Source organism: Danio rerio, chromosome 4 (assembly GCF_049306965.1).
Source record: "Danio rerio strain Tuebingen ecotype United States chromosome 4, GRCz12tu, whole genome shotgun sequence".
NCBI lineage: Eukaryota > Metazoa > Chordata > Actinopteri > Cypriniformes > Danionidae > Danio > Danio rerio.
In genome coordinates, this window is record NC_133179.1 from 44543344 (window position 1) to 44569905 (window position 26562).

Below are 26562 nucleotides of genomic sequence, written 5' to 3' on the forward strand. Positions count from 1 at the left end.
AGAGTCTCATGCTTTATCGACTGAGCTAGCGGGGCTGATGAAAAGCTCTTTTAGGAGCTAGAAACCGTTTACAGTAATACCTTCCCTACCCGTGACAATGTTCTGCTAAATCCTGATTTCATCTTGTAACGCTGGACAGAATGTGGCCCAGGATATATGCCCAGTGCACGGTTTAGCAGTTGCAAGGCAGCAAAATGCCTAATTCGTCCCTGGGTGGGCTTGAACCACCAACCTTTCAGTTAACAGCCGAACGCGCTAACCGATTGCGCCACAGAGACTTAGTGAAAGGTCACCTACAGTGGTAGAAACGCGGAACTTTGTCTCAAAGTCTGCTACATAAAACCTAATGTAAGTTTGCCGGGAGAGAGAGAGAAAAGTAACAGGAACGCCCAACGTGGGGCTCGAACCCACCACCCTGACATTAAGAGTCTCATGCTCTACCGACTGAGCTAGCCGGGCTGATGAGAAGCTCTTTTAGGAACCAGAAACCGTTTACAGTAATACCTTCCCTACCCGTAACAATATTCTGCTAAATCCTGATTTCATCTTGTAACGCTGGACAGAATGTGGCCCAGGATCTATGTCCAGTGCACATGTTAGCAGTTGCAAGGCAGCAAAATGCCTAACTCGTCCCTGGGTGGGCTTGAACCACCAACCTTTCAGTTAACAGCCGAACGCGCTAACCGATTGCGCCACAGAGACTTAGTGAAAGGTCACCTACAGTGGTAGAAACGCGGAACTTTGTCTCAAAGTCTGCTACATAAACCCTAATGTAAGTTTGCCGGGAGAGAGAGAGAAAAGTAACAGTAACGCCCAACGTGGGGCTCGAACCCACCACCCTGACATTAAGAGTCTCATGCTCTACCGACTGAGCTAGCCGGGCTGATGAGAAGCTCTTTTAGGAACCAGAAACCGTTTACAGTAATACCTTCCCTACCCGTGACAATATTCTGCTAAATCCTGATTTCATCTTGTAACGCTGGACAGAATGTGGCACAGGATCTATGTCCAGTGCACGTGTTAGCAGTTGCAAGGCAGCAAAATGCCTAATTCGTCCCTGGGTGGGCTTCAACCACCAACCTTTCAGTTAACAGCCGAACGCGCTAACCGGTTGCGCCACAGAGACTTAGTGAAAAGTCACCTACAGTGGTAGAAACGCGTAACTTTGTCTCAAAGTCTGCTACATGAAACCTTATGTAAGTTTGCTGGGAGAGAGAAAAGTAACAGGAACACCCAACGTGGGGCTCGAACCCACGACCCTGAGATTAAGAGTCTCATGCTCTACCGACTGAGCTAGCCGGGCTGATGAGAAGCTCTTTTAGGAACCAGAAACCGTTTACAGTAAAACCTTCCTACCCGTGACAATCTTCTGCTAAATCCTGATTTCATCTTGTAACGCTGGACAGAATGTGGCCCAGGATCTATGTCCAGTGCACGTGTTAGCAGTTGCAAGGCAGCAAAATGCCTAATTCGTCCCTGGGTGGGCTTGAACCACCAACCTTTCAGTTAACAGCCAAACGCGCTAACCGATTGCTCCACAGAGACTTAGTGAAAGGTCACCTACAGTGGTAGAAACGCGGAACTTTGTCTCAAAGTCTGCTACATGAACCCTAATGTAAGTTTACTGGGAGAGAGAGAGAAGAATAACAGGAACGCCAAACGTAGGGCTCGAACCCACAACCCTGAGATTAAGAGTCTCATGCTCTACCGACAGAGCTAGCCGGGCTGATGAAAAGCTCATTTAGGAACCAGAAACCGTTTACAGTAATACCTTCCTACCCGTGACAATGTTCTGCTAAATCCTGATTTCGTCTTGTAATGCTGGGCAGAATGTGGCCCAGGATCTATGTCCAGTGCACGTGTTAGCAGTTACAAGGCAGCAAAATGCTTCATCCGTCCCTGGGTGGGTTTGAACCACCAGCCTTTCAGTTAACATCCTAACGCGCTAACCAATTGCGCCACAGAGACTTAGTTAAAGGTCACCTACAGTGGTAGAAACGCGGAACTTTGTCTCAAAAGGTCTGCTATATGAACCCTAATGATAGTTTGCTGAGAGAAAGAGAGGTAACAGAAACGCCCAATGTGGGGCTCTAACCCACTACGCTGAGATTAAGAGTCTCATGCTTTATCGACTGAGCTAGCGGGGCTGATGAAAAGCTCTTTTAGGAACCAGAAACCCTTTACAGCAATACCTTCCCTACCCGTGACAATCTTCTGCTAAATCCTGATTTCATCTTGTAACGCTGCACAGAATGTGGCCCAGGATCTATGTCCAGTGCACATGTTAGCAGTTACAAGGCAGCAAAATGCTTGATCCGTCCCTGGGTGGGCTTGAACCACCAACCTTTCAGTTAACAGCCTAACGCGCTAACCGATTGCGGCACAGAGACTTAGTGAAAGGTCACCTACAGTGGTAGAAACACGGAACTTTGTCTCAAAAGGTCTGCTATATGAACCCTAATGATAGTTTGCTGAGAGAATGAGAGGTAACAGAAACACCCAATGTGGGGCTCTAACCCACGACGCTGAGATTAAGAGTCTTATGCTCTATCGACTGAGCTAGCGGGGATGATGAGAAGCTCTTTTAGGAACCAGAAACCGTTTACAGTAATACCTTCCTACCCGTGACAATGTTCTGCTAAATCCTGATTTCATCTTGTAACGCTGGACAGAATGTGGCCCAGGATCTATGTCCAGTGCACGTGTTAGCAGTTGCAAGGCAGCAAAATGCCTAATTCGTACCTGGGTGGGCTTGAACCACCAACCTTTCAGTTAACAGCCGAACGCGCTAACCGATTGCACCAAAGAGACTTACTGAAAGGTCACCTACAGTGGTAGAAACGCGGAACTTTGTCTCAAAGTCTGCTACCTGAACCCTAATGTAAGTTTGCTGGGAGAGAGAGAGAAAAGTAACAAAAACGCCCAACGTGGGGCTCGAACCCACGACCCTGAGATTAAGAGTCTCATGCTCTACCGACTGAGGTAGCCGGGCTGATGAGATAAACTTTTAAGAGCTAAACACTGTTTACAGTAATACCTTCCCTACCCGTGACAATGTTCTGCTAAATCCTGATTTTGTCTTGTAATGCTGGGCAGAATGTGGCCCAGGATCTATGTCCAGTGCACGTGTTAGCAGTTACAAGGCAGCAAAATGCTTGACCCGTCCCTGGGTGGGTTTGAACCACCAACCTTTCAGTTAACACCCTAACGCGCTAACCAATTGCGCCACAGAGACTTAGTGAAAGGTCACCTACAGTGGTAGAAACGGGAACTTTGTCTCAAAAGGTCTGCTATATGAACCCTAATGATAGTTTGCTGAGAGAAAGAGAGGTAACAGAAACGCCCAATGTGGGGCTCTAACCCACTACGCTGGGATTAAGAGTCTCATGCTTTATCGACTGAGCTAGCGGGGCTGATGAAAAGCTCTTTTAGGAGCTAGAAACCGTTTACAGTAATACCTTCCCTACCCGTGACAATGTTCTGCTAAATCCTGATTTCATCTTGTAACGCTGGACAGAATGTGGCCCAGGATATATGCCCAGTGCACGGTTTAGCAGTTGCAAGGCAGCAAAATGCCTAATTCGTCCCTGGGTGGGCTTCAACCACCAACCTTTCAGTTAACAGCCAAACGCGCTAACCGATTGCGCCACAGAGACTTAGTGAAAGGTCACCTACAGTGGTAGAAACGCGGAACTTTGTCTCAAAGTCTGCTACATAAAACCTAATGTAAGTTTGCCGGGAGAGAGAGAGAAAAGTAACAGGAACGCCCAACGTGGGGCTCGAACCCACCACCCTGACATTAAGAGTCTCATGCTCTACCGACTGAGCTAGCCGGGCTGATGAGAAGCTCTTTTAGGAACCAGAAACCGTTTACAGTAATACCTTCCCTACCCGTGACAATGTTCTGCTAAATCCTGATTTCGTCTTGTAATGCTGGGCAGAATGTGGCCCAGGATCTATGTCCAGTGCACGTGTTAGCAGTTACAAGGCAGCAAAATGCTTGTTCCGTCCCTGGGTGGGTTTGAACCACCAACCTTTCAGTTAACATCCTAACGCGCTAACCAATTGCGCCACAGAGACTTAGTGAAAGGTCACCTACAGTGGTAGAAACGGGAACTTTGTCTCAAAAGGTCTGCTATATGAACCCTAATGATAGTTTGCTGAGAGAAAGAGAGGTAACAGAAACGCCCAATGTGGGGCTCTAACCCACTACGCTGGGATTAAGAGTCTCATGCTTTATCGACTGAGCTAGCGGGGCTGATGAAAAGCTCTTTTAGGAGCTAGAAACCGTTTACAGTAATACCTTCTCTACCCGTGACAATGTTCTGCTAAATCCTGATTTCATCTTGTAACGCTGGACAGAATGTGGCCCAGGATATATGCCCAGTGCACGGTTTAGCAGTTGCAAGGCAGCAAAATGCCTAATTCGTCCCTGGGTGGGCTTCAACCACCAACCTTTCAGTTAACAGCCAAACGCGCTAACCGATTGCGCCACAGAGACTTACTGAAAGGTCACCTACAGTGGTAGAAACGCGGAACTTTGTCTCAAAGTCTGCTACATGAACCCTAATGTAAGTTTGCTGGGAGAGAGAGAGAAAAGTAACAAAAACGCCCAACGTGGGGCTCGAACCCACCACCCTGACATTAAGAGTCTCATGCTCTACCGACTGAGCTAGCCGGGCTGATGAGAAGCTCTTTTAGGAACCAGAAACCGTTTACAGTAAAACCTTCCCTACCCGTGACAATCTTCTGCTAAATCCTGATTTCATCTTGTAACGCTGGACAGAATGTGGCCCAGGATCTATGTCCAGTGCACATGTTAGCAGTTGCAAGGCAGCAAAATGCCTAATTCGTACCTGGGAGGGCTTGAACCACCAACCTTTCAGTTAACAGCCGAACGCGCTAACCGATTGCGCCAAAGAGACTTACTGAAAAGTCACCTACAGTGGTAGAAACGCGGAACTTTGTCTCAAAGTCTGCTACCTGAACCCTAATGTAAGTTTGCTGGGAGAGAGAGAGAAAAGTAACAAAAACGCCCAACGTGGGGCTCGAACCCACGACCCTGAGATTAAGAGTCTCATGCTCTACCGACTGAGCTAGCCGGGCTGTTGAAAAGCTCTTTTAGGAACCAGAAACCGTTTACAGCAATACCTTCCCTACCCGTGACAATCTTCTGCTAAATCCTGATTTCATCTTGTAACGCTGCACAGAATGTGGCCCAGGATCTATGTCCAGTGCACATGTTAGCAGTTGCAAGGCAGCAAAATGCCTAACTCGTCCCTGGGTGGGCTTGAACTACCAACCTTTCAGTTAACAGCCTAACGCGCTAAACGATTGCGCCACAGAGACTTAGCGAAAGGTCACCTACAGTGGTAGAAACGCTGAACTTTGTCTCAAAAGGTCTGCTACATGAACCCTAATGTAAGTTTGCTGGGAGAGAGAGAGAAAAATAACAGGAACGCCCAACGTGGGGCTCGAACCCACGACCCTGACATTAAGAGTCTCATGCTCTACCGACTGAGGTAGCCGGGCTGATGAGATAAACTTTTAAGAGCTAAACACTGTTTACAGTAATACCTTCCCTACCCGTGACAATGTTCTGCTAAATCCTGATTTCGTCTTGTAATGCTGGGCAGAATGTGGCCCAGGATCTATGTCCAGTGCACGTGTTAGCAGTTACAAGGCAGCAAAATGCTTGATCCATCCCTGGGTGGGTTTGAACCACCAACCTTTCAGTTAACATCCTAACGCGCTAACCAATTGCGCCACAGAGACTTAGTGAAAGGTCACCTACAGTGGTAGAAACGCGGAACTTTGTCTCAAAAGGTCTGCTATATCAACCCTAATGATAGTTTGCTGAGAGAAAGAGAGGTAACAGAAACGCCCAATGTGGGGCTCTAACCCACTACGCTGAGATTAAGAGTCTCATGCTTTATCGACTGAGCTAGCGGGGCTGATGAAAAGCTCTTTTAGGAGCTAGAAACCGTTTACAGTAATACCTTCCCTACCCGTGACAATGTTCTGCTAAATCCTGATTTCATCTTGTAACGCTGGACAGAATGTGGCCCAGGATATATGCCCAGTACACGGTTTAGCAGTTGCAAGGCAGCAAAATGCCTAATTCGTCCCTGGGTGGGCTTCAACCACCAACCTTTCAGTTAACAGCCGAACGCGCTAAACGATTGCGCCACAGAGACTTAGTGAAAGGTCACCTACAGTGGTAGAAACGCGGAACTTTGTCTCAAAGTCTGCTACATAAAACCTAATGTAAGTTTGCCGGGAGAGAGAGAGAGAAAAGTAACAGGAACGCCGAACGTGGGGCTCGAACCCACCACCCTGACATTAAGAGTCTCATGCTCTACCGACTGAGCTAGCCGGGCTGATGAGAAGCTCTTTTAGGAACCATTGACCGTTTACAGTAAAACCTTCCCTACCCGTGACAATATTCTGCTAAATCCTGATTTCATCTTGTAACGCTGGACAGAATGTGGCCCAGGATCTATGTCCAGTGCACATGTTAGCAGTTGCAAGGCAGCAAAATTCTTAATTCGTCCCTGGGTGGGCTTGAACCACCAACCTTTCAGTTAACAGCCGAACGCGCTAACCGATAGCGCCACAGAGACTTACTGAAAGGTCACCTACAGTGGTAGAAACGCGGAACTTTGTCTCAAAGTCTGCTACCTGAACCCTAATGATAGTTTGCTGGGAGAGAGAGAGAAAAGTAACAAAAACGCCCAACGTGGGGCTCGAACCCAAGACCCTGAGATTAAGAGTCTCATGCTCTACCGACAGAGCTAGCCGGGCTGATGAAAAACTCTTTTAGGAACCAGAAACCCTTTACAGCAATACCTTCCCTACCCGTGACAATCTTCTGCTAAATCCTGATTTCATCTTGTAACGCTGCACAGAATGTGGCCCAGGATCTATGTCCAGTGCACATGTTAGCAGTTACAAGGCAGCAAAATGCTTGATCCGTCCCTGGGTGGGATTGAACCACCAACCTTTCAGTTAACAGCCTAACGCGCTAACCGATTGCGGCACAGAGACTTAGTAAAAGGTCACCTACAGTGGTAGAAACGCGGAACTTTGTCTCAAAAGGTCTGCTATATGAACCCTAATGATAGTTTGCTGAGAGAAAGAGAGGTAACAGAAACGCCCAATGTGGGGCTCTAACCCACGACACTGAGATTAAGAGTCTTATGCTCTATCGACTGAGCTAGCGGGGCTGACGAGAAGCTCTTTTAGGAGCTAGAAACCGTTTACAGTAATACCTTCCCTACCCATGACAATGTTCTGTTAAATCCTGATTTCATCTTGTAACGCTGGACAGAATGTGGCTGGCCCAGGATCTATGTCCAGTGCACGTGTTAGCAGTTGCAAGGCAGCAAAATGCCTAATTCGTCCCTGGGTGGGCTTGAACCACCAACCTTTCGGTTAACAGCCGAACGCGCTAACCGATTGCGCCACAGAGACTTAGTGAAAGGACACCTACAGTGGTAGAAATGCGGAACTTTGTCTCAAAGTCTGCTACATGAAGCCTAATGTAAGTTTGCCGGGAGAGAGAGAGAAAAGTAACAGGAACGCCGAACGTGGGGCTCGAACCCACCACCCTGACATTAAGAGTCTCATGCTCTACCGACTGAGCTAGCCGGGCTGATGAGAAGCTCTTTTAGGAACCAGAAACCGTTTACAGTAAAACCTTCCTACCCGTGACAATCTTCTGCTAAATCCTGATTTCATCTTGTAACGCTGGACAGAATGTGGCCCAGGATCTATGTCCAGTGCACATGTTAGCAGTTGCAAGGCAGCAAAATGCCTAATTCATAGCTGGGTGGGCTTGAACCACCAACCTTTCAGTTAACAGCCGAACGCGCTAACTGATTGCGCCACAGAGACTTAGTGAAAGGTCACCTACAGTGGTAGAAACCCAGAACTTTGTCTCAAAAGGTCTGCTATATGAACCCTAATGATAGTTTGCTGAGAGAAAGAGAGGTAACAGAAACGCCCAATGTGGGGCTCTAACCCACGACGCTGAGATTAAGAGTCTCATGCTCTATCGACTGAGCTAGCGGGGATGATGAAAAGCTCTTTTAGGAACCAGAAATCGTTTACAGTAATACCTTCCCTACCCGTGAAAATCTTCTGCTAAATCCTGATTTCATCTTGTAATGCTGGACAGAATGTGGCCCAGGATCTATGTCCAGTGCACGTGTTAGCAGTTACAAGGCAGCAAAATGCTTGATCCGTCCCTGGGTGGGCTTGAACCACCGACCTTTCAGTTAACAGCCGAACGCGCTAACCGATTGCGCCACAGAAACTTAGTGAAAGGTCACCTACAGTGGTAGAAACGCGGAACTTTGTCTCAAAAGGTCTGCTATACGAACGCTAATGTAAGTTTGCTGAGATAGAGAGAGAAAATAACAGAAACGCCCAACGTCGGGCTCGAACCCACGACCCTGACATTAAGAGTCTCATGCTCTACCGACTGAACTAGCCAGGCGGATGAGGAGTCCCCACTGGAACTAGACACTGTTAACAGTAATACCTTCCTTACCCGTGACAATGTTCTGCTAAATCCTGATTTCATCTTGTAATGCTGGACAGAATGTGGCCCAGGATATATGCCCAGTGCACATGTTAGCAGTTGCAAGGCAGCAAAGTGCATAATTTGTCAGTGGGTGGGCTCGAATCACCAACCTTTGGGTCATTATATCTTGTTTAATACCCATTTTATTCATTTATACTATTCATTTTATTTATTTACTCATTTATATTAATATGCGAATATGTCTCAATGAATAATTAAAATTTTGTTAATTAGTTGAGTGCTATAGGTCTTACAAAAGCCTTTTATCTAAAAATAGCGTAAAAACTCTTAACTGTACATAAGCTCATTGATCTCTCCATTTTTCTTCTTAAAATAGGTCTCTGGTAATTCATCTTCATCGCCCAACTATTTTTTTTTTTTCAATTATTACAATGCAGTCTTTTGGTATTGCTTTTTTCAACTCATGACATTGTCTTTGTAATTTTGCTTTAACAACTCTTTTATACCCATCCTCCACAATTACTTTTAATGGTACAAATCCTTTTATTACTTCATATAATACATCTTTAACTTGTCTTAATCCTCCGTCCCACCATTCCTTAAAATATAAAACATTTCCTTCACTTAAAATTGTTTAATTCAGTAAAAGTGGTTGTTCTAGAATCTGCGCCCTTGCTTTTGGTATAATCAACACATTTTCTAAAAATCCCCTTCATGATTCTAAGACCTCAACATAAAATTTTGGCAGACCTGCTATCATCTGTTTCTTCATCTTTATCAATAAAACATTACATCCCATATTAAAATGTCCACATTTCTTCAAATAATAATCCAACACACTTTTCCAAATCACACCCATTTTCCCTTCGAAAAACCTTTGAATAATCTTAATTGTTAATGTTTTCATTTTTAAAAAACTATCCAAAAGTCCCAGACCTTCTTCTTTTACCTCCCCAATCAAAGTATAATAAGCAATCTTGGCTCTTCCATTTCCCCACAAAAACTTTAAAACTACATCATTTATTTTTTCATAGTATACTTCAGGCAACGCAGTTACACTTAACACATACCAGACCTTTGACAACATTAAAGCATTTAAGATGAATACTTTCTCTTTTATCGTCAAATTTTAGCTTTCCAAAATCTCAGTCTTTTCTCAATTCCATTCAAAACTCTCTCCCAATTTAAAATATCTGCTTTATTAGAATCCATCCCCACCCAAATTTCGAACATTTTTGTATGTTCCTTTTCTTCTTTAATGGGTATATGTTGTGTTATTTCTTTTACTCTTCCCCCCCTCATGCATAAACTTTTTCCAACATTAACCGTAGCTCCTGATGCTTTACAATATCGCTCTAAAATGCCCAAAGATGTAGTATCATCAGCGTATTGATTCACAGCTTCTCTGTTGTCATTGTTTACTATTTGTATCCCTTTAATGCTTCTATCTGATTTTATTGCCAATCCCAGTGGCTCAGCTTCCAGTGTGTATAATAAAGCAGTCAATGGACATCCTTGCCTTATTGATCTAGTTGGTTGAAGACATTATGTTAAAAAATACATTTAATACAAGTTAAAATATCTGTATAAAATCATGCTCTACCCTGTCAAAAGCCTTCTCCAAATCTAAACCTATTAACCCCCCTTTCTCTTTTTCTTGCATATAGTAGACAATTTAGCTTACCCAATTCACCTGTACCGCATGTTTTTTCGATTGTGGGGAAAACCAGAGCACCCAGAGGAAACCCACGTGAACACTGGGAGAACATGCAAACTCCACACAGAAATGCCAACTGACCAGCGCACAGTACTGTGTGTGTGTGTGTGTATGTATACATATATTGCATAAACTTTTCTAATATATTTGTTTTTGTTTTATTATTAATTTAATTTGTATTTATTTACTTTTTTTACGGTAAATACAAGTGTCATTACTATACGCAATTTTTTTCCTATATTTGTGTCTGCCTATTATTGTAATTGTATTACTTCTTCCTTGTTTATGCATGTAATGCCTACTTGGTTTGCATATTTTTTGAACATTTAATAAAAATAAATAAATTAATAAAAACATAAAAATTAGATGTAGTGTATAATCCCAAATCTTATTTTAAAAAAGTTGGTGGTATGGAGTTTCTTTTAAAGTGTGACTTTAAGATTCATAAACTCATATTAGGCTAAAAAAAGTCTCCTCTTTCTCTTTTCTTCTGGAGAAAGTATTATTTGTTTTATTTCAGCTCGAATAAAAGCTGTTTTTTATTCTAAACTTTATACTTAAACCATTTTAAAGACAAAACCATTAGCCCCTTTAAGCTATTTTTTCCCCAATAGTCTACAGAACAAACCATCCTTATACAATAACTTGTCTAATTTAATGTCATCATGGCAAACATAAAATAAATCAGTTATTAGAGATTAGTTATTAAAACTATTATGTTTTAAAATGTGCCGAAAAAATCTCATCTCCATTATACAGAAAATTATTTTTTTTTTTACTTGTTCAAACTACTTAATTAAAATGTGCTGAAATAACACAATTATTGAGATTTCATTGGGACAACTTAATGTTCAGTCGACATACATTTTTTAAAAGTGTTAAGTTAACTTAATTTGTGTTGTGACAACATGAAAGAATTGTGTGGAACCCTGCACAAATATGGTGATCGGTTCATAATAAGTTGAAGCACATTTTCAGATTTTACTGTATTTGGCTTAACCGTTCTTGGGTGGCTCGCCAATGTATAGATGACTAATGCATAAAATAAGTAAGCTGACCAAAGTTCTTAAAGGGAGAAGACTTTATTGAAGACAATGTTAACAATGTTAGTTGATGTTAACTTGTCCATCTTCAAGTAACTTAAACCAAAGTACAGTCTGTGAGACACTGATGAAACCCCCCTGGAGATTACCCAACTGCTTTGGATGGGTCACATCTCTTGAGTTCCTGTAGGTTATTTGGTTCACACCTTATCAGAAGCAGATACTTGTTGCATATGAAACAAGCCAATACAATATATCAACATATAGAGTTATTTTGCCTTCTTGCAGCCCGATAGCAACTCTCACAACCTGGTACTGGGCTGTGACCCCTGATCTACACTACAAAACAGCTGGCAAAATCTTCACCCCTCTTTAGATGAGTTTAAATTTTCAGGTGTACAAAGGGTTTCATTATCAGTAACTTGATATGCATTCAAGAGTTCACACTTGTTTGGCATGCTATCCTGAGAGAGACCTAAGCTCATAAGATCCTCGAGCCCTGGGCTCCCTCCCGTTAGCAGGACGAGAGGGGAGTGTGAGCTCAGGTAGATCTCGATGAACTCCCCAGACTTCTTTCTATTCTAATGACAGATATAGGGTCGGCTAAAGGGAGATATAAGGTTTACTAAGAGCTCGACTATGGTGCCAATTTAATGTTCAGTTTACTTAGGTTGTGTGTTTTTGGACTGTGGGAGAAAACCAGGGGAAATCCACGCGAGCACAGGGAGAATGAGCAAACTCTGCACAAAAAGTCAACTGGTTAGCAGGGACTTTAACCTGAGACATTCTTACTGTGAGGCAACAGTGCTAACCACTGGCTAATCATTGGCTGCCGTGTTGCCCAATCTAGAAAGGAGGGGGAGTAAGGGTGGAAGAGGGATTCTGCAAGACAAGGATAACTGAGTCAAGCTACGGTCACACTGGGCTATTCCTCCCTTAGACTTCCATTCATACGCACGCGAATGCGTCAGACTAGAAACAGGGTCATGCATCAAGTTTCGCAGGTTGCTGAGGTGCAAAGTTCAAGCTTTGTGAACTCTGACCTGCGAAATCGCATCACTTGACTGCGTGAGACCAATCGAGGATCAAAACATGACCTCTCTGGACAGAAATTTAAACCATGGAGCAATTGCTCACTTTTTTAATTACTAAAAATCTTGTTTGATCCCGCCCCTTTTAACAGCACTGTACGACAGAATGTCACAATCTCAACGTCTAGTGTGACCGCAGCTTTGTGTTCTGGTTATCTATAGTGAGTCAGGAATCATCTGATTGGTGAATCATGTTTTAGCTAATGCTGGACCAGCTGTGGATAATCATAAGCATGTGATCCTCTCGAAAGTAGTTTATAAATAAACTTCACTTGAATGAACAGACAAACTACGTAAAAAAGCTGCCGTTTTGAATATACTCGTGTTTGTGTGGACAAGGCCTCAATGTTGAGGACTATCCTCTCCATTGTGAATCTTCATGTGAGTGTTGAGGCTTCTTTTACTTTTAAAGCTCTTTCCACACTCACTGCATCTAAAACGATCCTCTCTTGAGTGAATCTTCATGTGTTTCTTAATGTAGTCTTTGCGTGTGAGACTCTTTCCACACTGATCACATGTGAACACTATGGTTCCAGTGTGACCATTCATGTGGTTCTTGAGGCTAGTTTTGGTTGTGAAGCTCTTTCCACACTGAGCACATGTAAACGGCTTCTCTCCGGTGTGAGTTCTAATGTGGTGTTTGAGTGAGCTTATATGTGGAAAACTTTTACCACACTCTGTGCATGTGTAAGGTTTCTCTCCAGTGTGAATCCTCATGTGGATGTAAAGGTCTTGTTTTTGACCAAAACTCTTTCCACACTGTTCGCAGGTGTGAGGTTTCTCCCTAGTGTGAACTCTCATGTGAGCAATCAGGGTCAGCTTTAGACTGAAACTCTTTCTACAAAGTATACAGCTAAAAGGCCTCTCTCCAGTGTGAGTTCTCATGTGTGCTGCAAGGCTTCTTGCATTATAGTAGCTTTTTCCACACTGTTTGCATGTGCACGGCCTCTTTCCAGTGTGAATTCTCATGTGAGTATTAAAGCTTTGTTTTTGACCAAAACTCTTTCCACACTGTTCGCAGGTGTAAGGTTTCTCCCCTGTGTGAACTCTCATGTGAACATCAAGGTTTGGCTTGTGACAGAAACTCTTTCCACACTGCTTACAGCTGAAAGGCTTCTCCCCAGTGTGAATTCTCATGTGTGCTGCAAAGTTTCCAACATGATAAAAGCTTTTTCCACACTCTTGGCATGTGAACTTCCTCTCTCCAGTGTGAATTCTCATGTGGGCTTTAAAGCCTTGTATTTGACCAAAACTCTTTCCACACTGTTCGCAGGTGAAAGGTTGCTCCCTAGTGTGAACTCTCATGTGAACATCAAGGTTTGACTTCTGACTGAAACTCTTTCTACACTGTTTACAGCTGAAATTACACCCAGATTTGGATTTCCAAGGTCTTCCGTGTGATGAAGTCTTTTTAGTCAGTGTGGGTTTTTCATCAGTCATTATTTCTTGGGGATTCATAAACTGCTGTTTCTCATCTGTTTCATTCTGTCCATGAGTCTCTTCTTTCAGCACCATCAGATCTAAAAAAATAAATTAAAAAAAAGAGTTAACTTTAGTATAAAGGCTCAAAGCGATAAGCAAGAAATGGATGTTTCACCCACAAATGAAAATGACCTTACCATTTACTCTCCATCATGGTAGTTTTAAACATTTCCTTTATTGTGGAACACAGTAAGCCAGTAGCGTTTTTTTTTTCTTTTTTTTAATATCTTCTTTTGTGTTCAACAGGATTAAGAAACACATAAAGGTTTAAAACCACACGAGAGAGAGTAAATGGTGAGGCTATTTTCATTTCTGCATCAACTATTCCTTTAAAAGGTTCCAACAATTACCCATTTTTTACAAGATGTAAAATAAGTCTTTGGTGTTCCCAGAATGTGTCTGAGGTTTCAGCTCAAAATCAGATCATACACCTTGTAGAATATTTAATTTAGGGGTCAGAGTAAAACCAAGCTCTTTTTGTGCCTGTGGCTTTAAATGGAAATACATGTTTAGAGTTACTGAAGTTTGTCCTGCGCGCTTGCGTTTTTTTTTAGTTACATCTTTGGTTTGGTGCGTTAATCTTATCGTTGCTATTATTCAAAAGAAGGTAATGATTCGCACTCAATTGCTTCGTTCTGTTTTTATTTTTACTTTTTCTTACATTGTATGAGTGATAACGGTCAAACAGACGTTTCGGCACAAAGCCTTCCACAGTGTGTGACATGATTCTCTAACTCCACCCTTTTATCCCATAGTCAATCACAATGTGTAATTAGTTAGACTGTCACTCTCATTTCATTATCCATTAATCAAAAAATAACTTATAATCTTCACAGCAATAACAAAACAAACAATCTTCCCATTTCCGACCTCACTCTACAGAGATAAAGTGTATCAACTATTATTATTAATCAGGTGTACATCAATACAATAAAATTCTAACAGTTGACATTAAAAGTTTTCTACATTTGACAATTACCCGAAGATTAAAAATCACAAGTCTTACCTTTACCTCTACCCATTTAACTAATTATACAGGAAACATTTACCCTCATATTCAAAAACAATTTGCGAAACATACGAAAAAACCTACATTCAAAAACCATTACTACATAAGAAAACAGCATATCAATTATCATCATATTTTTAAACAATTTACATGGATAATGAAATGAGAGTGACGGTCTAACTAATTACACATTGTGATTGACTATGGAATTAAAGGGTGGAGTTAGAGAATTATGCCACACACTGAGGAAAATCTGTTTGTCCGTTATCACCTGTAAAATGTAAGAAAAAGTAAAAATAAAAACAGTACGAAGCAATTAAGTGCGAATCATTACCTTCTTTTGAATAATAGCAACGATAAGATTAACGCACCAAACCAAAGAAGTAACTAAAAATAAAACGCAAGCGCGCAGGACAAACTTCAGTAACTCTACACACGTGATTCATCAAACACCTGCTGCCAGCGTTCAACAAGATGTCTTTCGAAGAGATCAGCAAAATGACAGAAGAAAAAGCTGCTACATTCACGTTCATTACGGGAGATGCTGAAAAGATTTTACTCCCTGGCCAAGTACTTAAGTCCACGATCTCGACTAAAGAAACGCTAGAACTAATGGAACAAAGACTGTTGGCATTCCGACAAAAAGAAGTCAGAATGGAGCTACACGCCCAAACATTAAGTGAGTACTACAGAAATTGTCGAATACCACGAGGACTGTGAATCCAGAAAGAACCAACGATAGGACGAGATGATGTTGAATTCTGTAAAAAATGGTGTAAAAATTCTAAACCTTTGTTCGATGAATCTAGTGCTCCTGATTATTGACTTTACAAAGAAAGAAACGAAGTTACTATCTGAAAAGTTTGAAAATCATAAGATTAAAATGAATCAAACTTTTGACAAGAAACAACTAAATGAATTTCAAAAACAAATGGAGGAGAAACTTGAGAATTTCAAAAAGGAATTACTCAACTTCAAGATTCACAAATTTAAGAGAGACACTATGGACTATAAAGATCAAAAAGTCTACACTTGGATGTCGGAAAGATCGAAGCTCTATCCACAACGACAGAGAATGAACCACACAAGTGCTTCTGAATCAGATGACTCCTATGCTTCATCATCTCATACAAGATTTCAACAAAAAAAAGTTTTTTTTTGGACCAGCCCCGTCGTTCCAAGCGCAATATTGGTCAAGGAAAGCAACAAGAAGAGGAAGTCGGACAAAAGGAAATAGAGAAGAACCTAGGGAGGTAACTTCACCTGAACATAATGTTTTTAATTAACTGGACAATCTTGTATTCAATCTATCAGATAAGGAATTATCCACTGAACAAACTGAAGTGTTGAGTAAAGGTTTATCATTTGTGCCATATAATACATCAGACCCTTTTATGATCAAAGTTGAATTATTTAAATTCTTTAGAAATGTAAAATTGAGGAGTTTTTTTTATTCAAATATAAATGGAACCCCATATACACAACAATTTAAACCTAATAGAACGTTCACTCCAGTAGTTCATAATCATTCAGTAAACACCTTTTGTAGACTTGTTGAAAATGATGTAGAAAAAATGTGCAAGAATCTGAAAAAGCATCATATAAAAAACAAAAGTTAACTAGAAAACAAAAAGATGCTCTTTCCACATTAACCAATGATCCAACGTTGACTATTAAACGAGCAGATAAAGGTGGTGGAATTGTGATTATGAATACTAAAGTATACGTTGAGAAAGTAAAACTAATGCTCCAGGATAAGACTTTTAATAAGAGACTTGTTTTAAATCTGGCTAGCTCTTACAAAAAACAAATTGATGAGACTTTACAAATAGATTTAGATATGAAATGGATAAGTGAACAAGAATTTAAATATTTAAAAAGCATATTGTAGGTTAAAAAACTGTTTCAAAAAAGGTAAACTCGTTTGTGAAAGTACTCTATAATACCATAAAAAAACATATTAAATGTTTTATGAAGTGCAAGGGCACAAATTTAAAGAAAATGTGTCTGTTTTCCCACTTCCGCTTTTTTTTCTAACCACCCCGGTGATGTCAGAAGCGGGACTTATCTGACAGACGCGCGCTGTTTACAGTGGGGCAGAGGAGCTAATAGCAGAAATGGTTGTTAGTTTTGCCGTAATTTATCATCATCATGCTATATTATTGTGTTTATGGGAACTGCACAAACTCTAGCCTGTCAACAGATCAAGTCCACAAGTTTCCTGTCGCTATTTTGGTTCGTGAAATGGGATGAATTCGATAAGACTTATAGCTGGCGCGAACGGCGAAAAACACTCCTGGATCAGTCGGAGATGCAGCTCGGTGAAAATGAGAGCTGTACACGGTACAGTCTACTGTATAAGTTTTGTGAGATGGTTTGCAGTTCACTATCCAAGGGTCTGCAAATGTGGTTGGGTTTTCTGTATTATGTTATATTATAAATCATACGGTGAATTTTAAAATGTATAACTGAGAAAGCGGGTGGTGAGTGAGGTGTCGCGGACGCCGCCCTATGCACGGATATAACTGAGGAGGTGTCGCGGAGATAACTGAGGACGCGGGTGGTGAGGGTAGTGTCGCGGAGGCCAGCCTCTCTATTCTGCCGCCCTATGCGCAGACATAACTGAGGACGCGGATGGTGAGGGTAGTGTCGCGGACGCCGCCATGGAGGTCTTCACAGGCTCGACGAGAATGCAGAACTTTGCACTACATTTGCTCTCCTTTCTAGATCCTTCCAGCGGGTTTACAAGGATGAGGCTGTCGGCATCTTTTTACACAGCATTCACAATTTAATACACATTAAAGACATGACTGTGTGGTACCCACATAAACGTTGGCCAACTTACTGAAAAATAATTTTAGGTTTACTTTTAAATGGGTCAGATGATTTATTGTTCTTTCAGTATACACACACTCACACAGATACTTATACATATATAAAGAGTAAAAATGCCAGTATTAACACTTTCTATGATTTTGTGCTATATGAATAAAACTTGAACTTGAGTTGAATTAGAATCTGAACTTGAATTAGGGTTATAGTTTATTTAACCATAAATGCAGATCAGATCTGTTGATCAAATCTTTGTAAATAATTTATACAGTAACAACTGTACTTGTATTTTTTATGGATTGTTGCCTAAATGGGATCTGATACAGATAATTTTACAGTTTACCCAATGAAAAAAATGAGAAAAAGACACATATTTTAAAAACTTATTTAAATTTTTTTAATATTTGATGTTGCTTTTATTTTAATACAGAAGCTCTGAAAACCTTTTGTAAAATAAAAAAGATTTTCCAGTACCTTGTTTACATGTTTCTGCATTATTCCAGATGTTCTGAGTTATTTGTGTTTTGTATTCACTTATCTACTATTAAAAATATTGTCAATGTGGCATAACTGTGTTAAATGCTCATTGGTTTCTGTTACTGGTAAGTATTAATACTTATATATGATTAATTCTAGCTTTGCTATAGCTAGAAAAGATTTCGTTATCATGCATCTCTCTGTAAGCCAACAATGGTCTCACTATGAACCTGCTCGGTTCTTCTCACAATAGAGTTAAATTACACTTCTCTGACTGCTGTTCTGTCTGCATGGTCTGTCCACAGGCTTATAATTGTATGGCTGTGGTCTGTCGTTTGTGTGAGTCTCTCAGAATATCTTATCTCAGCATCCAAACGCGCACCGCGATCCGTTGTCTTCATAGTGTTATTTGCGCAAACTCCCTTATCCGACGTCACTTCAGGCCTGACGATTTTTCAGATGCGGAAGTAAATTTCCGTGACTAAAAACGACTCCAAACAACTTAATAATAAACTTTAACGTATATTTTAAAGAAAATCTAGTTCCTACTTTACTCTTACACACATTGTCTCACTGGGGTGTCTAACCTACAATATGCTCTTTAAAGAATGATTATCCGAGGATTCCCGTTTTATATACTCTTCCCAAAATCCATAAATCATTACAGGACCCTCCTATGCGACCTATAGTTTTAGGGAATGAATCATTAAGAGAACCTATATCAAAATTTATTGATTCATTAATTCAACCAATAGTAAAAAAAAAAATTTGCCATCATATTTAAAGGATACCACTGAATTTTTAAATAGATTGAATCAAATTTCTAATATAGACACTACAGATTGGCTTGTAACACTTGATGTGACTTCTTTGTACACGAATATACCACATAAAGCAGGTTTGGACGCATTAAAATTCTATTGTATTAACAATGATGAAAGATTACCAACACAATATATACTAGACCTCACAAAAATTATTTTAACCTAGAATTATTTTCTATTTGAGAAAGACTTTTATCTGCAAGTGCAAGGTACTGCCATGGGCACCCTATTGGCACCAAATTATGCAATCTTATTTATGGGCAAATTCAAACACGACTATATTTACAATGATAATCCATTTCAATCAAACATCAAAGTTTGGATGCGATACATAGACGATTGTTTCATGATATGGTCGGGCACAGAACAAGAATTAGATTCATTCACGACATTTATAAATTCACAATAGAAAAAAGTATAGACTCGATACATTTTTTGGATGTAAAAGTGAGTTAAGTAAATGAGATACTACAAACAACAATATATCGAAAACCAACAGATAAAAACACAGTTTTATCTATGGACAGTTACCATCCGGTCCATATAAAACAGAGCTTACCAGTGAGTCAGTTACATAGACTGAAACGTAACTGTAGTACTGCAGAAGAGTGTGATAAAACAGAAAAACATATTATTTCAAAGATTTCGCTCGAGAGTATATCCACAAAAGTGGTTAAATGATGCGTTAGGTAAGGTAAATAAATTGCATCGACAAGATATTTTAAAAACAGTAACGCCAACTAAGAAATCAAAAGAGTTTTCAGTAAATTGCACCTTAACATCCAACGAACACAGCAATTTTATTAAATCAACGATCCATAAACATTGGCATATATTATCCACTGACGATTCCTTAAATAATAAATTTCAATACAATCCATTATTCACTTTAAAGAGATCAAAAAATTTATCAGATATGATTATTATTCTGATACAGCGAGAAAAAAAAATCTACTTACATACAAGGCTGTTTTCCATGCAGAAATTGTGCCACATGTCAGAACTTGACAAAGTGCAAAGAATTTTTGAATTCAATAACAGGTAAGAATAATAAAATAAAAACATGTATTACCTGTTCTACACGTAATATAATTTACATGTTAAAATGTCCCTGCTAAAAAATATACATAGGTAAGTCTTTACGACCGTTGAAGTTGCGAATTATCGAACATAAATCAAGTATACGACGACAAGACATAACCTCGGCAGTTGCAAGACACTTTATGGAATGCAAACATGACGTTAAACAACTAGAGTGCTTATGGATTGAAGATGTGTTTGAGTCACATAGAGAAGGTAATTTAAATAAAAGATTATTACAAAGAGAAGCGTTCTGGATTCATGAATTAAAGTCACTTGCACCAAAAGGAATGAATGAGGAGCTGGATCTGTCATGGGTTTCTTTAAAAAGTCTGTTTAATCGTCTGTTTAAAGTCTGTTTTTAATCGATATTAGGAATTGTAAATCTTGACCTTTAAAGTTGTTGACAAAAATAAAAAATGATTTTTTTTTTTTTGATTTTCGGAATAAAGTAGATAAAAATGGGAGAATAATGTTAATTTATAGGTTTCTTGTGAAAAAATATTTTAGGAGGTAAGGGTATTTTTCTTGTGCTTGATCATGATATATTGAAGTGAAACAGAAACTGTTGATTAATACTGTGATAATTGATATTCAAACTGCATTATACTTTGAAAATGGTTATTGTCCCATGCCTCAGCAGCACAACACTGTTTTTAGGATCTAAAAATTTATTCTTTAAAAAAAGTCTCAAGCAAAAAGACTCCAATGGCGCCGCCTGCTGGTACATGAAGAATATGTTCAATATTCTGACGAACTTTACACTCAAATGTTTGCATATCATCAGCATGCTGTAATCCATTTCTTAAACAAAAAAAGTCATTTTTAGACTAGTTTGTTGGCCAGTTGTAGTCAGTGCACTGCTAAACGTTATTGTTCCACTACAATTTGTTTGTTTTGTCTCACGTCGTCCCACAACAACAACATATAGTTTAGAATACTGTACAATGTTTTATAATAATAATTAATTATTTTAGTATCCATTTCATTCAGCATATTTCAAATTAAGGGCATCCACATTTTCTGACATACTTTAAACCAGGGTTTCTGCAGGTTTCACCAAGTTAAATTTAAGCCTTTGAAAGAAATTTTTAGACCATTATGAATGAAATTTTAGATTATGGAATTTTTCAAATGCCCCAGATGAAAAAGATTTTTATTTGTCCTGTCAAAAAATATTACAATTTTATACATTTAATGATAAAATAATAAATTAATAATAATGTTAAAATATTTTAGATATTTCTTAGCAAAAAATCTTAAATATTGTGTAAAAACAAGAGAGCTCGACTTGGATCCACACACTTTTTTCCAAAATAAACTTTCTTTAAAATAAAAAACAAATGAACAAAAGTTTTGAAAACTATAATAAACTAAATCTATGCACAACAATCTGTCCAGGTCGATGTCCTCAGCAGTAAATACACTGTAAAAAATTGCTGTTAAAAAACGGTCAGATTCTACGATAAAATAATGTTTTTTCACTAAAACAGTAATATTCTGTTAAAAACAGTGCTTTCTGAATAACATTTTTGTTTTCGAGAAAGTAACCAACTGCAGAAAACTGTGAGCTAACAGAGTTCAGATTCGGTGTTTTGAAGTCTGTGTTTGAAATCACACTTTGTGCCCTTGTTCACTATTTCATACACTAGTTAACTAATATAGTTCACCTGACAGTTTTAATGAACACTAATGAGTGAATTCAGACACTGATGAACACCTGCTGTTAATAATTACAATTACTGAAGAAAATAAACAAGAAACACAAACAGTGACTTGAGTTACAGCATTAAATAAAATAAAATAAAAAAGCTTCAGTCTCAGCAGAGGATCATTAAACAACTCCACAAACAACAGCAGACACACTTATTACTGACTGATTTGACTTCCATACTATTCTCATTGAGATCCAACAGAAATTAAGGTGTTTTTTGTGTCACCGTAATGGAGTGAGGGGCTGATTTAGTTGGGCTCTTCACCCTTGAACTCTTTTAAGAAGACTTTCCAACTGCTGAAATACAGAGTTTACAAAACGTTTGTACTATAGCAATAAATTTGGGAAGTCAATACATAGAGAAATCTATTTATCTGAAATCAGTTCTGATAAATGTTTTGGTATAAATCTGGAAGAAGGGCCTCATGTAATAGATTTTATGCTTAGTTGCAGGTATTAATTTAATTAAAGAGAAATGGAAACAGAAAAGATACCTCCATAATTACTTGACAGTTAAAAAATAACATACAAAAACAGCTCAGTTATGACAAATACACACTCAGACCTCATGAATCTGACCTTGTATCTCAACAATGGTAACATCTCAAATGTTTCATGCTGCAATGCATGCTGGGAGTGGCACTGTACAAATATCCCAGCATGCATTGCGGTATAAATAAATGTTGTATGATGGTCTCACAGTTTTCTTTATTTGTGTTTGATTCTGCTGTTGTTTATGTTTAGACTTTCAGTTGCCTGTTTGTGAGTTAAACTGTTAATTTTGTTAAATTTGTTGTCACCATTATTGAGGTTCATATGCTGATTATTGATGTCTCTTTGAGTGCGATTTACACCATAGAGCAGTGTTATTGTCCAAGATATTCTTAAAAACTTCCAGAAATCATTGCCATATATAGACATATAATGTAAAACAATAGATTTAACATTGAATAGGAGCAGTAAATTTTATAATACTATATGAGAACAGACTCTGCCATTTAATAGCAACATGAACATCACCAGATCTTATTTAGGTTTTTGGCTGGCTTGCCACAACAAAGGAGCTTTTTAAACAAAGTTCTTAACAATTGCAGCAGCCAAGATATATAAATGTTAAAAATGACAGGGCTAAGAGCCCAACTAAAGCAAACTCTGTTCTCCATGATGGTGACGTAAAACTTTCACCTTTTTCTCAAGAAGAACTTTAGTAGATGTTATACAAAAATACATGTATTAAGTAATAAGTGTAGCTTGTGATGATGTTTGTAGAGTTGTTTAATCATCCGCTGATCATTTAAATGATTTAATCATTTGTTGTTCTTCAGGTTATTTCATTATAAAGCTGTGACTAAAGTTTTGTATGTTCTGTTCTTGTTTTCTCCCTTCAGTATTTCTTCATTTGTTCATTGTTAATCCTCAATTATCATTTAATTAGTCAGTTAATTAATGAATTTACTTCAGCTTTGCTACATGTTTCTTGAACACTCAGTAGTGTGGACACTTAAATTAAAACTGAAGTATATGCTCTGGGGTTTAAAGGGTTAAAGGTGTGAGAGGTAAAAACACAGTGTAAAAATGTATTTTAACAGTAATATACTGTTAATTTACACAACGGAAGTAGACTGTAAAAAAACAGTATATTGCTGGCAACCACAGCTGCCAGTAGATTACTGTTAAATCAAGGAAAAAACAGTATTTTACTGTAAAACCTGAAGCTAATTTCTTCTGTGTGTCACCGTTGTGGAGGAGAGTAGAGCCAGTGTATGAGTTAAAGATGAACAATGAACTGCTGATGTTATTCTGCATGTTTCTCTATTTAAAGATAGCGGCTGTTTAGTTGCTGATGCAGTCAGAATCTCTCTGGTGATTCCAGATTTACATGTATGTGTGCTGTTGTGAAAAATAAGACATTAGAGTTAAACCGAACTTTTCTAATTAACTAAAATAAGTTATCATTATAAGTATGCTTCTAAGCATGTATAGCACATTACTTCATAAACTCATTCAGCAGTTGACCAAGTTGAGGCAGTTGCTTTCAGTGAGCAAAATGAGTTCACTTGAGTATTGTGTAAATCAATGTAGTCCATGTATTTTTACAGCAACATACTGTAAAATAACAGTACATTGCTGGCAACTGCAGCTGCCAGTATTTTACTGTTTTTTAACGGGACAATTTTTAACAGTGTACATGGAGCACGTTTGAACAAATGAAGCACAAAAATAATTAAACTATTATGATAAATAGAGTTAAAATGATCTTTTTGAATGAAAAGTTTAAAGTTTTATTGAGATGGATTGTTGGTGATTGTGTGGGTTTTGGCCAGATTGGGTAACAAAACATGAACAAAGGAAAATGAAGACTTGTTTATAAAGATTTAAGACCTACAACACAGTATTTCCGTAAATTTAAGACTTCTTAAGGTCTCAAATTTTAGGTTTTTGAATTTAGGACATTTTAAGACCCTGCGGGTATTAAATAGATCATATCTGTGAGAACTAGTAACAACTACTAAAAACAAGTTTAAACCCATAAAGAAATTGATGAAAAAGGGAATTGTGATCAACGTGACATATGCAAATGGAAAGTACTAAGCCAACACTATCACCGTAATAGCAGGTATCTTCTATGAGAATACTGTAGGTCAAATATCATCAGCTCAGTTAAACTTTTTAATTTTTTGTTTTTATTTACTTTATATAGCGCCAGTGCTCAAGGACACTTTACAAACAGTAAGAGAACAAGAAAAGCAATAAACTTAAGAAGGTAGAGAAAATGGGAGACTAATAATACATAAAATAATGACAAAAGACATGAAAACAAGTGATGAAAGAAACTCATTCCTGTCTTTTCATTGAGTGCTTATGTGCATTTAGGAGAACTAGGCAGCACACTCAGGGCTTCAAGATGGATTTTGAGAATGAAAACCAACCTGTTTGTTCCTGCAGATCTTCCTGTTTGACTGTGAATGTTTCTTCAATCTTCAGATCTTCTCTCTCCTCTTTAATAAACGCCATCTTTATAACAGTGTGGAGATCAGTCGCTTCAGCAGGAGTTTTTTTCTGTGTTTGGACACTTTATCCTGTTTAAAATTACTAAAACAATAAAAATGTCCTGTTTAAAATGAATAAAACAATTAACAAAAACAAAATAACTTCTCTTCAACACTTGCTTCAACAGTTTCTTCATATAAGAGTGATTAACAAAAATAAATTAGTTAAGTCTGAGCAAAAAACAATAGCCACAAAGAGACGATTAAGACTAGCACTCCATTTCTTATATATAGTGATGTTTACTTCGAATAGAATTACATTATGCTATTTAATAAATTAAACCTTCATTAAAACACTTATTACACACTTTACTGTTGCTTTATTCAAACTTTAACAAATGTTAATTATTTTGTTTGTTTTATTTATTTTAATGTCTGCTTACAGCAACGTTGTAGCACTCTTTTGCACAAGACAAGAATTTACTCTTATGGACAAATAAAGTTTATCCTATCTTATTCAAACAATAGACCTTACTGTGAGTAAAATAGTACTTCGTTGTATAAAGGGTTAAAATAATATTGTCAACAGCAGGTACATTTAGCATGAAAGGAACAACCTGAAATTTAAACCAGTCGGTTTACATCTGTGTAAAAGCTTTAAAACAAACCTTTCTCCAGTTGAATCATAGTACTGGAGTGGCGCAGCCTAATGATGTCACACCACCACGCCAAAATAAAAGTCTTTTTTAAAGCTTTTTCCATCACTTACTCTTAGTCATGACTTATTGATACATTTCTCCCTTGTTTTCCACTTTTTACTTTATCTGCTTTCTGTTTTGTATTTGTAAGACCATCACACTTTATGTTAATTGAATAAATCCATTTACCCCCACTAGATCTTGGCCTTCAGGTAGGTTAGTAAGTGTTCGCATTTTCTTTAAACGATTGCATTTCTTCATCCATAACTTTAACCCACATTCACTTGCATTCACTGATGTTACCACCTCTTTGTATGTTTGAATGGGAAAACATCAAATTCTCCAAAATTGCCAGCCAGGTTCCAACCTATATAATATGTTGTAGCTTATTTGGGCTACAGTCCATTTGTCAGGATAAAAACAATATTTATAACCAAATAAACAAAAAACAAAAAAGTTCCCATAAACAAAAAAGAAGCTTTTAAAAATGACTGAAGAACTTAAGACAGCGTTGAACAATGCATCCACGCATGTTTAGATTTTACATTTTATAATGTTAGCATTCAGATATTATTTGAGTGTAAATTCAGAATGTGCAACTCACCTTTTCAGTCTTCAATGAAGAAGTGGGATGAAAAAATGGCCTCAGTGGGTTTTTCTTTGTAGGTTGTTGTTGGTAATAATCCCAATGTAGAAATCTACAATAGTAGTTTGTCCTACAAAGTTGTTCTCTTTATCAAGCAAAATAAGCCAATGAAGATTTTCTTAGGAACCCAGAATATATAGACACAACCCTGCTGAGCTACTGGATCTAGAATGTGATTGGATAAGACTCAATTGGCCTCCATTAATGCTGGTATAAAGATGCAAATGAGCAGTGGGGAGCAGTAAAGACTCAAGCCACATACTGTGGGGGATGGGAAGTTCAGCAGCTTTACAAATCATAGTTTTACAGAGAAATAATGATGTATTGGGAAAATGAGTTGACTTTAGCCATCGTCATTTGTTTTGTTGCTGTTGTTTTAAAGGATTATTGATTGAAGCGTTTTTATTTTGG

At 38.5% G+C, this 26562-nt stretch overlaps 1 protein-coding gene and 7 non-coding genes across 14 annotated transcripts; all 8 read right to left on the reverse strand.

The window, feature by feature from the left end:
- Nucleotides 1–204: 204 nt before the first annotated feature.
- Nucleotides 205–278, reverse strand: trnan-guu (transfer RNA asparagine (anticodon GUU)). The gene has a single exon. It is a non-coding gene; the product is annotated as a tRNA-Asn (tRNA).
- Nucleotides 279–628: 350 nt separating this feature from the next.
- On the reverse strand, nucleotides 629–702 carry trnan-guu (transfer RNA asparagine (anticodon GUU)). Its single transcript has one exon. It is a non-coding gene; the product is annotated as a tRNA-Asn (tRNA).
- Nucleotides 703–1230: 528 nt separating this feature from the next.
- Nucleotides 1231–1303, reverse strand: trnak-cuu (transfer RNA lysine (anticodon CUU)). The gene has a single exon. It is a non-coding gene; the product is annotated as a tRNA-Lys (tRNA).
- A 1616-nt stretch (nucleotides 1304–2919) lies between these two features.
- Nucleotides 2920–2992, reverse strand: trnak-cuu (transfer RNA lysine (anticodon CUU)). Its single transcript has one exon. It is a non-coding gene; the product is annotated as a tRNA-Lys (tRNA).
- Nucleotides 2993–5033: 2041 nt separating this feature from the next.
- On the reverse strand, nucleotides 5034–5106 carry trnak-cuu (transfer RNA lysine (anticodon CUU)). Its single transcript has one exon. It is a non-coding gene; the product is annotated as a tRNA-Lys (tRNA).
- A 2293-nt stretch (nucleotides 5107–7399) lies between these two features.
- Nucleotides 7400–7473, reverse strand: trnan-guu (transfer RNA asparagine (anticodon GUU)). The gene has a single exon. It is a non-coding gene; the product is annotated as a tRNA-Asn (tRNA).
- Nucleotides 7474–8244: 771 nt separating this feature from the next.
- trnan-guu (transfer RNA asparagine (anticodon GUU)) lies at nucleotides 8245–8318 on the reverse strand. The gene has a single exon. It is a non-coding gene; the product is annotated as a tRNA-Asn (tRNA).
- Nucleotides 8319–11331: 3013 nt separating this feature from the next.
- LOC141381664 (uncharacterized) lies at nucleotides 11332–26260 on the reverse strand. Of its 7 annotated transcripts, none has more exons than XM_073947681.1 (3): nucleotides 26110–26260; nucleotides 24748–24897; nucleotides 11332–13919 (listed from the first exon to the last, which is right to left on the reverse strand). In XM_073947681.1, exons 2-3 carry the CDS (start codon nucleotides 24830–24832, stop codon nucleotides 12742–12744), a joined length of 1263 nt encoding a protein of 420 aa, XP_073803782.1. In that variant the 5' UTR covers nucleotides 24833–24897; nucleotides 26110–26260; the 3' UTR covers nucleotides 11332–12741. The 7 variants fall into 7 exon arrangements, with proteins under 7 accessions (XP_073803782.1, XP_073803783.1, XP_073803784.1 ...); XM_073947682.1 differs by having other exon boundaries at nucleotides 24748–24910; XM_073947683.1 differs by having other exon boundaries at nucleotides 24748–24929.
- Nucleotides 26261–26562: the final 302 nt, after the last annotated feature.

Coding starts and splice junctions, on each gene's coding strand:
- LOC141381664 (XM_073947681.1), bottom strand. CDS start 24,832: ATGGCGTTTATTAAAGAGGAGAGAGAAGATCTGAAGATTGAAGAAACA. Junction 13,920..24,747: donor AGATCTGCAGGAACAAACAG/GTTGGTTTTCAT, acceptor TTATTTTTTTAG/ATCTGATGGTGCTGAAAGAA.